The sequence below is a fragment of the Mchenga conophoros genome, linkage group LG10 (assembly GCF_057382185.1).
Source record: "Mchenga conophoros isolate Kocher_MC1m ecotype Shallow Benthic linkage group LG10, M_conophoros_male_GT1.1, whole genome shotgun sequence".
NCBI lineage: Eukaryota > Metazoa > Chordata > Actinopteri > Cichliformes > Cichlidae > Mchenga > Mchenga conophoros.
In genome coordinates this window covers 27066242-27080432 of record NC_140535.1, presented here as the reverse complement: position 1 = coordinate 27080432, position 14191 = coordinate 27066242, and the positions used below count along the sequence as shown (strand labels likewise).

Genomic DNA, 14191 nt, shown 5'->3' with positions numbered 1-14191 from the left:
TGATGTCTTTTTTTTTCTTTTTTTTAAGAAAAGTTCAAATGAAGATGCGATGGGATGAAAAGGAGACCAGTGATTGGGGGGTGACAGCGGGGGAGGTGTTGGTGGTGGTGGCGGCGGCAGCGGGGGGTTGCGGTGTGATGACGTCAACGCTAGGCGTGCAGCAGAGCAGTGAAGAAAACCAAGGTATCCTCACAGAGACGACCAAAGTGCTGATTACCGCGGACGCAGCATTTACGCGCAGCTGACGCTAAAGTGGATTTACTGAACACCTGCATGGGGAAACCGTGAGGGTTTATTCCGTTTTTCTGTCTTCTGCTGGGAACCAACTGGTGAGTAAGGCACGCACGGTGTCGTGTCAGGTCAGTGGATTTTAGCTGTGGGAATTGGTCAGAAGGTGTCGGCGGGCAGGTCGCTCTGTGCCTTTTAACACTTCAAGATATTGGGAATGTGAATCAGAGGGGAAGATGTGTCCAGCGTGAAGAAGAAAATAAAATATTTAAAAGCGCCGACTCCTTTAGGAAGAGCATGCTGTTGGCCATTTGGTTTTCAAAAACCTGGAGTAGAGACTGAGCGAATAGAGCTTTGCGCACAGCAACGATTTCTGGCATAGAACTGCAGCAGCGAGTGTGACAATAGTTTGTCTGAGCATTAGAGTCAGCCAGCTGCACCTTACAACATTATTCCCACTGTAGCCCAGAAAAACACTACATTAGATACTTAGAGTAACTAATATAGAGTACAAGCGTGTGCGCGCACTGAAGCGCGAAGGACGAAAGTACGAAGGGTACTGAGTAAAGATTTACTGAGGACATAAAAGCAGCAAAGGGATTCCTCTAGATAAGAGGGTCAATCTTTCGCTCTGTGTGTGTGTGTGTGTGTGTGTGTGTGTGTGTGTGTGTGTGTGTGTGTGTGTGTGTGTGTGTGTGTGTGTGTGTGAGAGAGAGAGAGAGAGAGAGAGAGGGGGGGGGGGAATTGAGGGTCTGTGATGGGCAAGGGAGAGGGTGTTTCTCATTCTGCGAGCCGAAAACATGAAAATCCTTTCTTTAAAAACGAATAAATATTACCACAAAATTCGCGTTATTTTTTTTAAGTTGTATTAATCAGTTTATTAATTTTGCTATTGTCCTTAATTGTCTTGCATGTTTCTTCTCACAATCAATTTTAATACAAATGTATTAGCCAAGGGTCCAGAAAGAATTAAACTTGCTGTTGTAGGATTGTGACACAGCCTGCTCTGACTTGTTTTTTAAACAAACTTTCATTTATTCAATATTAAAAAAACAACAACATTGTAATGGTAACTATAATATGATGTGGTTTAATGAGAATAGGTGTGTTTAGCCTCTTTGATTTTTTTTTTTTTATTTGGAGGAGAAAGTTTGATTTAATTGGGGTTTTTTGTGTTTTTCAGGCAACTGGAATGGAACTGAATCTGTCGAAGAATGTGATTTCTTGTGGGGAATCTGGTATGACATTTTTCTGTGCTCAGTTTAACATGTTGATTATGTTTGACTTTTCAAAATATCCATATATATATATTCAGATCCACGGTGGTGTGGTGGTGGTTAGGACTGGGTTAGAATCCGGCTGAGGCGATTTTGTGTCGAGTTTGCATGTTCGCTCCGTGTCTCTGTGGGTCTCGGATTCCTCCCACAGTCCAAACGCAAGGATGTTAGGATGACTGCTGATTGTGAAGTACAAGTCTAGAGTGAGTGGTTGTCTGTATCTCTGTGTTACCCTTGCGATAAACTGGAGACGTGTCCAGGGTGTACCCCGCCTCTCGCTCTATGACAGCTGGTATAGGCTCCAGCCCGACCGCGACCCCCAATTGCATAACCGGAAGAGAGTGGATATTGTGATTCATTAGCTGCAAAATGATTATGGAGCTCTGTGAAATTGGCATCGGCAATAGATAAATAAGTACATATACAAACAATGAACTTTTTTCATCTTTCTGGTGATAAATCCCAACCATTTATCTTTTAAACACTAAAAACAAAAGGAAAAACGAAGCAACATCAAGCCAGATGCTACAAACGACACATAAACATGCCAATCTGTTCAGTGGAAAATATTTCATTTAATTTTTTTCTTCAGATCCAGCAGTCGTAGCTCACATAAAAATAAACCAATCAGTCTTTTCTGGATTTAATCACAACAAAAAAACAAGAATCCCCCATTCGTTAAAAAGATACGTAAAAAAGTTGGAATAATTTCGAGGTTTGGGGGAAATTTAAATGAAACATCGTGTGCAACCTTTCACAAAACGTTCCCCGAGGAAATAATAATATGCAGTAGCAATCAAGTTTCACCCTAAAAGGCAGTATATGTATATTTTTATGTTTTCACATATTAAGAACCACTCTCTTTTCAAATATCAACACCGCGTGTATGTAAAACTAAAAGAAACGACCGAACGTGTGGCGGACTGGCTCTGGTTTAACAACGAATGAAGGGGTTTAAAAGGAAATTTTACATATTCTTGCAGTTTAGTGGATTTGTCCTATGGGTGTTTCCCTGTGCTGGCTATTAGACGTTGTTTTATTTACACCTGCATTCCCTGCACAGGCTGTTTATTGGTTGTCAGACCTCAGGTCAAACAGGCCTTGGACCAAGCAGGGAAACCATCACCAAGGCAATAATCAGCTCTGTCCTTCTCCAGTTACGCACCGTGTCCAGTTACATCTCCGCTGCTGTACTGCTCTTGAATCAGCTCGCCAGCTTTAATTTTCTATATGCTTTGTTTTTTCGGTCCTGTGGTTAGCTTTACTGTGCTCGCTTTCCCTGGAGAGAAAAATAAACCAAGACTGTATTTTTGTGTGTGATTCACGGCGTTCGCCGAGTTTATTTTCACTTCTTGGGGGGAAAAATATGAGTGTTTGCTTAGCCACTGGCCTTTAACCTGTCCTGCCGGATGGAAAGGCTTTTTAACTCATCCATCACACGCAAGTGCCCTCCAGAGTGCTGGAGGAGCGGGACGCGGGCATAGATGGAGGCTGAGGAGGCTGGGTATTTAGATTACCCCCATCTATCAGCCAGGAACATGTGGACAGAACAAAGTAGAATTCATAAGAGCTCCGCCATGGCGAATCTCTTTGTGCTGTAAATCCCATAATATTGACCTCAAGAGTCACTGGGTTTATTGTTATTTTTTACCGCTGCTTTTGCTTTTGCTAATACTTTATGGCACATAAGACTTTTTTCTAGGCTGATTTTAGTTTTTCAGGAGTCCGCTGCAATCTTGAAACAAGCTAGAGCTTTAAGCACTTCATTGATAGACTATCTCCCACTAAACCCTACCAGCTACCAACAGGTAGTCTCTTTCACTCAACCTTCGCAACCTGAATAGTAAAGACCACCTGCTGGTCACGAGGTCCTCGAGTTCACCTCATCAACGCCTTTTCTGCTTTCTTACTCCAGAGTTTAGATGCAGATGAACTTTTGTTGTTTTCAAATATTGTGTCCAAACCATTTAACCATCTTGGAATATGAGTAAGCAGGTAGGCGATGCTGGTGTCGTGCCCAAAAGCACTTCGGTAAGCTGCGGCGGTAAACTTGTTGACTGCGATCCTCAGTAGGTTAAGGTGACGCATTCATATTAGCTAGTCAAATACTTATGCCATAGTAATACAACAGTTACACACTGTGCACTAAAAATTTAAAAAGTTCGTTGATGAGTTTCGCTGTATTCAAATTTCTTGAGTGCATTCAGTGTAGATGTCTATGAAAACACGTGCCACTCTCTCTGTGCAGAAAGGCTGAGCAAATATTGATGAACACGGCAGGTGATTTCTGAGAGCTAACACAATTCTTTGCCAAAAAAAAAAAAACCCTTCGGGGGCGTTTTGAACAAAACGAGGATCTCGTGTCAAAAGTCATACGCTCATACAATGGCCGAAAGTCTTCGACCCTGGCGCCTGTGACAGTCTGACTGTCTGTCAGCCTGAGACTCTGAGGCCTGATGTGCGACTCTACCTGAAGGAGGTAGCAGACTGGCCGAGCAAGCCAGCAGGTCAGCTGGTCTCATATCGAAGATGTGGCCAAATTATACTGATCTTTAATCAGTTTAGAAAGAGAAATCTGGAACTCTTTACATTCAGTAAACCTGTGATTTCTGGTCACTCAGAGGTGATTTAACTCAATAAATTATTATTGCCCGTAAGTGTTTGTCATATTATAACAAAACACCTACAGGCACATCACATTTAAATAGAAAATATATTTATCTCAAATACAAACTCAAACTTTCAAATAAGAAATGTGATTTATACACTCTGTGCGTCTAATGACTCAAACCCTAATGCTAAATGGAGACTTTTGCCCACAGATTCCAGTTACACGAGTAAAGGCCTTTACATTTTGCTTTAATGTAAAGGGTTACTCATAGTGGTCTGAAACAAACGCTTTTTACGCTGGCCTTCTTTTCTTTTACATTATTTTCAGCTTTCATGCGCAATTTGGTTAGGCAACGAAATACTTGGTTTGGTGGATGAAAAGCTCATGGTTTGGGTTAAAACAGAGACTTCTTGGCGAGTCTGTGGCAGAATGCCTGCAGAGCTTTTCTCATGCAAAAGTTACATGGAATCTATTTCTGCCATCCTATAAAAGAGCCCCGCGCTTGGGTAAAACTTTAAATATTATCTAACCTGCATCTGTGCATTCAAGAAAGACAAGAAAATAGCCAGTGCGACACAGACTACGATCAGCAACTCAGCTCTTCAGTTTTGCACACGGACACATTACACTTCACTTAGCTCTAAAGCACCACGAGTACTGCGCATACCTGAATGTCAGATTATAATCCCTGTAGCATCTAATTTAATCTTACTTGTTTTCCATCTTTAGCGGGATGAGGTTGGTTTGAATTAGCACTGCTAATGGATACAAAGACGTTATGTTCTGGTGATGTTGGGGCTCCTTTATCAAGCCACTGCTTGCTGCTGTTTGCGCGTCATAGCCAACAAAACGCACAAAAGTCAAATGTGTCATCATTCGCAGCGGTCCATTTGTCATATTGCGGTTGTCACTGAAAGGCTGGGATCTATAGCGGTTGGATTCTGAGTGCATGTTGTTGGAGTTTAAATATATTATATCAGTAATGTCTGAAGTGGTGAGGTGGTGGCTGTTTAGGCAAAGTGCAGGGCAGACCGATCTGCTGCTGCTGATAGATTACTTATTCTTTGACTGATGTGGTTCAAACGATGTGGTGCACAAAAAACAGCACGGACAAACACATCCTGTTAAATAATGAGAGATGTAATGTTCCGTGTATTACTCCCGATTGTCTCTTTGTGAATGAGCGAGCTGACAGAGCGACTCTTGTCAGGTTACAGCGCTCGTATTCACGCACACAACGAGCCTGATATCATCGAGCACTTTTCATACTGGAGACACAGTAACTGGGCAGGACCGTGTTGGATGGCAAATGTTTATTCAGCTCGGTACATATCCGAGATATACATTGTGTGGCCGAGCGTGTGTGTATAAGCGCGCCCAGCTGCATTGCTTTGGACACATTTCAAACATGCCTGCGCGAATAAAAGGCCCCTTTTTTACTCCTGAAAGCAAAGCTTCGCTTTGTGCGCTCTCGATAATTGACAAAGCGTACACTGCAAAAAATAATAAAATGAAATAAAATACAAAGTAATAACAATAACTAGCCTTAAGACTAACAAATGAGCAGACAGCCACCGTGGCAGGTTTTTTGTTAGGAGTGTTTAGCAGATGAGTCACCTCTTATAGTTTCGCTCCACTCACACTGGAAGAAATTTCCTGATCTAAATGCGACATATACGTCTAATAAATCTAAAATTAATTAAATGCACCTTTTCACTTTGTTAAGCGCGACGTCAGACTTTGTCTTGTCTGGGTGGGTATTTTCTTGCAGCGGTCATGTTTAGTGGGTGGGACTTGTTTTGGGGAGGTTTAACGCAGCTAATGGGTGGGTCTGATGTGAGGGTTGGAGAGCCGGAGCTTGTTCTCAGTCACAGCGGGTGGAAGCTTTTCCTTGCTGCGGATAGAAGGAGAGCGCACAGGGCTGTCACTGCTTCAGAGGAGGGGAACGGGGCCGTGTGATTTTTTTGTCCTTTCTTTCTTCTATTCTCTCGAAGCACGTTTTGCGTGGAAGAACAAACGAACCTGCATGGTTAAATATCCCATGTCGTGGTGTGTGTCTGAGAGCGGGTGGATGTTTTGTAGCGTAGCTCTGAAAGAAAGCCTCGCGATCCACAGGATTCACCCCGTTTCCTCTTTTTACGCACCCTTCTCTTCAAGGTGGGATGAATTTGGACAGAATTGCAGAGGCAGTGAGAGCACCGCCGCCCCGCGACGTGGCCCCCGCGTTTCATTTACAGAGAACTTCAAACAGCAGTCGAGAAACTGTAGAGAACTCAAGCAGCGAGTCTTCAGACACAGAGTTGGCAGGTACACAGTCAGAGTGCTTTTAGCCTCTCCATTCTTTTTCCCACTGAGTGCTGTAACAGTTTATTTTACGTGTCCGTAAGCATTTTTACGGCGAACTGTCAGAGAGGCATCTCCAGCACTTAAAAGCTACAGAACAAAGAGAAAGAATATTTAACTTTTATATCCCTTGTGTTTGCTTGATTTATTTCCGTGTGTCACCGGGCAGCGTGCACGAAAACGACAAACTCTAAAATGTGTTTCCATCAAATCTGTGTTTGTGTTTGTGAGCGCTTTTTGTGCAGTTACTCCCCATTTTTTGTTTACTGTGCTCCCAGAACCAAACATTTGGCAGGAACCCGAGATGTGTCAGGGAAAAATGTGCAGAGCAGCCTGGCCTGCTGTCAGTGAATGCATTAGAGCAAACTATAAATATTGGAGCTATCCACAAATCTAAACTAAAAACCAAGCGGTCTGTGTTGACAGTTCCCGGAGACACTTTTTATTATTCAGCTTTTCCAAAATTTTAGGGGAAAAAAACAGAGGCCTTTCTGGCCTTTCTTCGCGTATTTCAGGGCGCACGAGAAGCAAATAGAAAATACACCAAGGTCAGTTAGTTCTATTTTTTTAGCTATCAGTCACGACAGTAAATCGTTTTAAATAACAATCTTGAGTCGTGATTTTAAGCTTTTTTTTGTTTTTAGGAAACTCTCAAAATCCTAGCTCCCTTTCTGTGTGTGCGAGTGTGTGTGTGTGTGACTGACCTTTGCGTGTGTGGCCTCTTAAGTTTAACGAGGCAATTGTTAGGACACAAAATACAAGACAGTTGGGAGATAAGAGTGGGCAGACCTCATCGTAAAGATATTGATCTCTAAGCGAAAACCGGAGCGATCCGATGGCTAACTCTGACACACGTTTGTGAATGTGTGACTAATTTGTTTCTGTTCTTTTGAGGTTTATTTTTTATGAATGACTTCGTAAATAAATTAGCCAAAATGGTTGGTTTCATCGCGGTGGGTCTTTTTCAATTGCTTTACTTAAAAAAAAAATCCACGTCGTTGTACTCAATCCTCGTGGGAAATATTGAACTGTCGACGTACACACACTAACTTCTTCATTGTTTAAACGTCCCTTATTTGCATGCCATTCAAAATATGTTATAGGAGTACTGCTGTTTCACACCGGTTTGTCACCTACAGAAAAGGAAAGAAACGCTGAACACAGGAGCGATGACGGAAACGCGGACGACCCCAAGAAGAAAAAACAGCGGCGGCAGCGGACTCACTTCACCAGCCAGCAGCTGCAAGAGCTGGAAGCCACGTTCCAGAGGAATCGCTACCCTGACATGAGCACCAGGGAGGAGATCGCGGTATGGACCAACCTGACCGAGGCGAGAGTCCGGGTAAGATAGCGGCCGTGCGTAAACCATACGAAAAGTTTGAATAAAGACAAGCTGGCCAAGTAGACGCTCATCAAAAACAGCAATTATTAAACTTCCAAAACCAACAAAAAATTATCAGAAAATGAAGAAGATATTTTTTAATAACTTAAAATTATATATTTTTTAAATTGTCAAAATATGTAACTTTTGAACTTGGTTCCACAAGACTTTTTACCCAATTTCAAGTATTAAAAAAAGAAAAACAAAAAGAAAAACAGAACTTTGTAGAAATTTTCAAATAAGGATGTCACAGACTCATTTATGCTGTTTGTCAGTACAGCGAGAAATCAGATGTATATTAAAGTCAGTACATTTCCCTGAAGGTTCTGAATTCATGCGTTAGTCACTATTCCTATTTTTAACAGAGTCCATGTCACATACAGACTTTGGTGACTTTAAACGGATCAGAAGTAATAAACTAAATCTGTGATACATTTCAAATACACGCTTACGAAAATCCGTCTCCAAAGACCTCGGAGGTTTTCAGCAGAATATTGTTAACATATTAAGTTGCAGTCATCCCTGACTGTCAGCTGTCAGCTACGGTGCATCCAAAAGTAAATCTACCGTTATTACAGCACGTGCACAATTCCCAATACTGGCACAGAGGACGTTACAGGCCTTAATGGCACGCAGTCATGTTAACACGTCTCGTGCTGAAAACTCAGAAGAAAGATAAGCTTTAAAAAAGAAAGTAAGGAGAAAAAAAAGTAGTTGAATCTGTTGGAAATTGCAAGTCCTTTCAAAGGGTGTATCTGCTAATGTAGCCAATGGATGATTCGCATTTTGATGACATCATCGAAAATCTGGACCCTTGTTTTTTTTTTTCTCCACGGAGAGCGTTCACGTCTCTCCTCATATATATATATATATATATATATATATATATATATATATATATATATATATATATATATATATATATATATATATATATATATATATATATGGCTTTTTAAAGAATATGACTTACATGTATTATATTTATTCTAGCTACATTTTTAAACTGTTTTGAGTAAAAATGAATCATAACAATAATAATATAATATTTGAATCAGCACAGTTCTTATAATATCTTCAGTTTGAGGTGTAAAATGAAAATAAGTTGCTTTTTATGCATTTTGAGCCAAGAAACTCACTGCTGTCACGAGCAGGTTCAGATTTAAACAGCGACTTTTTTTTTTTTCTTTCGTTCCCCTTTTTCATTAGGAATAAAAAAATAATAATATTAGGATTAAAAAAAGGGGGTGATGGTACGCTGAATGTTTGAGATTCAGTGAAATTTGAAATAATTGGAAATATTTTAAAGATCAATTTACATTAAATAAGATGCAATTATGATTTTAAATATAATTTCATAATATTTACAAGCACACTTTGACACGTCAGTCATTATACTCATATTCTTAACGTGGTTTTCGTCGTGCAAATGTCATTAAAATCCAAAGCATGCATTTTATAGTTGGGTGCAGGAAACTCGAGGCTGGGCTCTGCAGTCTTGAGTGTTTCCTCCACAGCTCTCTGTCACATCGCTCAAGTCTTTGTGGACAATTTGTCGGCCGCACAGTGTTCCCGCACCACTATAAATAGCTTCCGCGAGGCCGTCTGGTGATACCAGTTGTAAATTGTTTCTACTATGAATTAACAATGAATTGGAGAGTAGCGACTAGTATTTTGTTAGGTTTTGATAAGGTGTGAGGATATCCAGAAGCGCTTTTCTGTTTCATTTCGAGTCATCCGCGGAGCCGTTCGAGTTGCTCTGTGAACCTGGTTTTACGTCTGACTTACACAGACACACACGCCTTTTATTTACACTGATTTATCTTTAGAAATACTTCTTATTTCATTGTAAGAAATGAGGCCAAAAAAATCTACATTAATGCACCTCCATCTTAGATCTGGTGTAAACACACATTCTCGTTGTGATGTACAAGTGTGTGGTAGTCTTATACTAATATGTATAATATCAAAACACCTGGAAACAGTTTTCATAAACGATTTAATGTATTTGCTAGTTTATTTGTAAAGGGCAAAATAGTCTACAGGAAGGAAAAATTACATTTGTAAAGAGAGTGTCGAATATATTGTATAGTCTATATGAATATAACCAAAACGAATTTCTAACATCAGTCCACTGATTAGGATTAATACATCCCGCAGTCGTCGTCCACATGAACTTAAAGGATGTCCACTCATTCAGTCTCGCTGATTTTGTATTTATTTTACCGGGTTGTAGCTCGTCAGCAGAAACTGCTCCCCCTGACTCCAAGGCTAGTTTGTCGACTCGGGTATGGAAACTCTGAATATGCATTTCACTCAAAAAAGGATCCTTTCTTTTTAATGTCCGGATTCATCTTAATAAGCAAAAGTAAGTAACTGTTTTGGTATTTTTAAAAAACAAAAACAAAAGAAGTGCGTGTTTCGTAACTAATCATAAATTAAAAAGCAGTTGTTGATATTTGACATCTGAGAACATTGAAAATGGGACCGCAGCTGAAACTGCTGAATATGCAGTGGGCCTATAAAAGATTTTAACTCATCAACAATTAACCGCTATAAAATTCAAAGATAATTTAGTTAAAAATGCCTTTATTCTGTAATGGGTTTTTTTGTTTGTTTGTTTTTTTTAATTTGTTGTTGTTTGTTTCCTTTTAATGAAACGTTTTAAGGCACCCTAGACACTAACTCACCTTAAAGGCAACAATTCAAGGGCACCAAAGCGGGGTCTGAAGCTTGTTGCCACAATATATGTGGAAATAAATGATTCAGACATCAATAAATGATCATTAGTGTCGTTTTAAGGAAAAAAAATTACACTTATGCTTCATGAACTGAATATCACACGAGCTTGAAATGCTGCTTCGGATGTGGACTCGAGTCATTCCTGTATCATCTGTAGCAACGTTGCAAGTTTATTTTATGACAAGAAAATTAATTTTACATTTTACAGCGTTCTGCTGTGGTTAATGCTCACGGTTCTGTGTGTCCCTTCCAGGTGTGGTTCAAAAACCGCCGGGCTAAGTGGAGGAAGCGGGAGCGGAACCAGCAGATGGACCTTTGCAAGAACAGCTACCTGCCCCAGTTCAGCGGTCTCATGCAGCCTTACGACGACATGTACCCGGCTTATACCTACAACAACTGGACCAACAAGGGCCTCACTCCGGCACCGCTGTCCACCAAGAACTTCACCTTCTTCAACTCCATGAGTCCCCTCACCTCGCAGTCCATGTTCTCGGCCCCCAACTCCATCTCCTCCATGACCATGGCCTCCGGGATGGGCCACTCCGCGGTGCCCGGCATGCCCACGCCAGGTCTTAACAACATCAGCAACCTGAATGGGATCGGGACATCCGGCATCAACTCAGCTATGTCATCATCGGCTTGTCCTTACGGGCCTCCCGGCTCACCGTACAGCGTTTACCGGGACACTTGCAACTCCAGCCTGGCCTCTCTCAGACTTAAATCCAAACAGCATCCAACATTTGGATACAGCGGCCTGCAGAGCCCGGGCTCCAGCCTGAACGCCTGTCAATACAACAGCTGACGGGCCAAAAGGGGGGCCTTAAAAATACAAATATATATATATATATAAATATGTGATAAGCGGACACGGTGTCATAGCTTATGGGCTACCTGCGGATCAGGGGAGGGGGGGTATCAAAGACGACTAAACTGGATTAGTTGCAATCATTTTTTATTTTTTTTTCGAAAAAAAATGAAAAAGAAAACGTGGATAATGCGGGTTACATGTGTTTACCAGTGAACTTGCACAGCAGTTTAAATGTCCAGGTTTTTTGGATTTTTTTTTTTTAATGATGAAGACGTGTTACATGGCTGCACTGTACATATCTAAATGTAAATATATACAGGTCTAACATGTGAAACAGACGGTGGGATTTTTTTTTCTTTTTTGTGCTTGCTTACTCTTGAAGACTGACTCGACCAAAGCGAGGATTTGCATCAAAATAATAATAATAACAACAAAAAAATCGAGCATGTAACGAATCAATGAGAAAACGGAAGAAAATCCGGCCTTTACTGTACATACTTTATACTGCTTCTGTGTGCTTTCTATTTACCGCATATGCAGGGTGACTCCACGACGCCTCCCGTTTGAAATGCTTTTCATTTTGTTTGCTCCAATAGAAAAAAAGAGAGAGAGAGTGAGAGAGAGACCCTGCATGTTTAACTTGAGTGCAACGTGTTTTGTACAATAATGTAAGACTTTGCAGAAGTACGTTCATTAGCCTAAACTGTATACAAAAGGTGATTCAAAGTCCTCATGTGTTTATGGTAACATGTTTGTTTGAATAAACTCCAGGAAAAGAGAGGTTTATTTCAAGTACATGTCTTAGAGAGGTCTTTGTTTAAGGAGACAAGCACTCGGGCTCCGGGTTTCCCCCCTCAAAACATGAGAAAAATAAATAGGTTGGCTAAATATCCCCAGCGTAGTGGTCCACTTAGTTTAAGGGAAGGGGAATTACCTTAGAAAGATGAAGAATCCTTTGCGGTTATTTCGACAAAGTGGAATCAGTCCGAGCTTTAACTATAATATTTGATTTTATGTGTTTGTTTGTTTGTTTGTTTTTTGTTTGTTTTTTTTGTTTTTTGAAGCTCCTTTAATATCATTTTTATTTCAGAGGAGGGTGGGTAGATAAATCCACCTGACCCAACTTTGGGACCTCAGCAGCTACATTTCTATGAACTGCTCTCATTATTATTTGGTCATCGTGTTAATGAACACATCTCAGCGCTCACTGGATTTTCCAGTAATAGATTTATGGTTAATTTTACTCGACTTTTGTTCCCTTCACTCCCTATACAGAAGATTAGATTGGGGGCTCATTCAAACCTGGCTATTCTGCTGCAACACAGAGCTATTTCTGTCTGCGTACTAAAGGACGGAGATTATGTCCCACTAAAAGGATGATTTCAGATCACCTGAAACCTGAGCTGCTTATTAAGAGTTCCACCAGCGTGTGTGGAAACCTGGAGTGCGCATTCAGGAACATTAAGGACTGACAAACACGGCAGTTAAACTTTCTGGAAGGGGGCGAAAAATGCTGAATACACTGAGCAGATTTCACAAAATAAATAAGTAAAAACATCTTCAAACACACCTGGAGGGAACATTTTATCTAATTACATCTACATGGATATTTTGTGGGCTAGAATCTTTTATTTGCACCTCCGGGGGGAGGAAAAAATGCAACTGGCGACAAGCCCGTGCACACAAAATGATTTCCGTCAATACCCTATCTTGTTTTCTGACACCTGCAGAAATCCCCATATCTATATTACTCACCATTAGACTGATATTAGTGCGCTGCTGGAGCAGCCACCAGTGTGTGCTTTAACTGATAGCGCTGGGTCTTAGAGGATATTGGATTAGAGGCAACACTTTAATAAACAACTGGATAGTGAAAAGAAATGATTTATATATACATATCTCAATAAGACAGCAAACTCCAATGTAAACTGAAAATAATTTTTAACTAATACTAATACTTTTTATACTTTTTAGTTACACGGTCCACACAGCAATTTCCTTAAGGTAATACTCACCTTCTGACATTTTGTATCAAATTCTCTGTTTCCCATGCTCAACTGTAAGTTTACCTTGATTCTGTGGTTATTATTCTCGATACTTCATGTAAAATGAAGGTGTCTATGTAATTTAATAAGCATAAAATGCAGTGTGACTCAAGCTCGTGTAAAGTAAGTGTGAATGAATTATGTCTTCTAAGGGGGCTTCATATTATTCTTCCACAACTTCGTCATAATTGTATCTTGACATAATCTTACCTCCACTCTCAGCACATGACCGTTTGTGGAGATCTTCCCTCTTTTTAAAGTCGTTTTATTCATTTAAAATGAAATATCAACATGGGGTGAGTTTGTGGCTCTTGGATGGCTCTCCAGATCCGATTAGATATGAGGTTATGCTCCTTTAAAGGACTATTGCACATTTTTATTACAGTTTTTATTTCTCTAACCTTCTGCTGTGGCCTTGCTGACGCTCTTTTGTCATTGAGATTTCACTATTCACAACAAGTCACAACAGTCATATCAACCGCGTGCCCGGCTGCAAATTCTTTCCTAGGGCGCGCCTGAGCGCACGGACGCACGGAACATTTACTTAAGACGGGCATGCGCACCGGGTGTAATTGCAGCCATCCGCTTTGATTTAGAAATGTTTGACGAGAGGACAACGCGCAGCCAAAGACTCACGGTGATTCGTAACAAAAACAAAGCGCGCAGGCGGTCGTAAACCTTTCCCATAATACCCGTTTCCAGTCGAAAATAAAGACGTGAATGCGCCCGAACCTGGAGGGCAAAGTTCAACACGCT

At 40.7% G+C, this 14191-nt stretch overlaps 1 protein-coding gene across 3 annotated transcripts; it reads left to right on the top strand.

The window, feature by feature from the left end:
- The first annotated feature begins 201 nt into the window (after positions 1-201).
- On the top strand, positions 202-13486 carry pitx1 (paired-like homeodomain 1). 3 transcript variants are annotated; one of them, XM_085289620.1, is made up of 5 exons: positions 202-329; positions 1412-1466; positions 6274-6423; positions 7599-7801; positions 10836-13486. In XM_085289620.1, exons 2-5 carry the CDS (start codon positions 1421-1423, stop codon positions 11382-11384), a joined length of 948 nt encoding a protein of 315 aa, XP_085145746.1. In that variant the 5' UTR covers positions 202-329; positions 1412-1420; the 3' UTR covers positions 11385-13486. The 3 variants fall into 3 exon arrangements, with proteins under 3 accessions (XP_085145746.1, XP_085145749.1, XP_085145748.1); XM_085289623.1 differs by lacking the exon at positions 6274-6423; XM_085289622.1 differs by lacking the exons at positions 202-329; positions 1412-1466 and adding an exon at positions 6004-6165.
- The last annotated feature ends 705 nt before the right edge of the window (positions 13487-14191 follow it).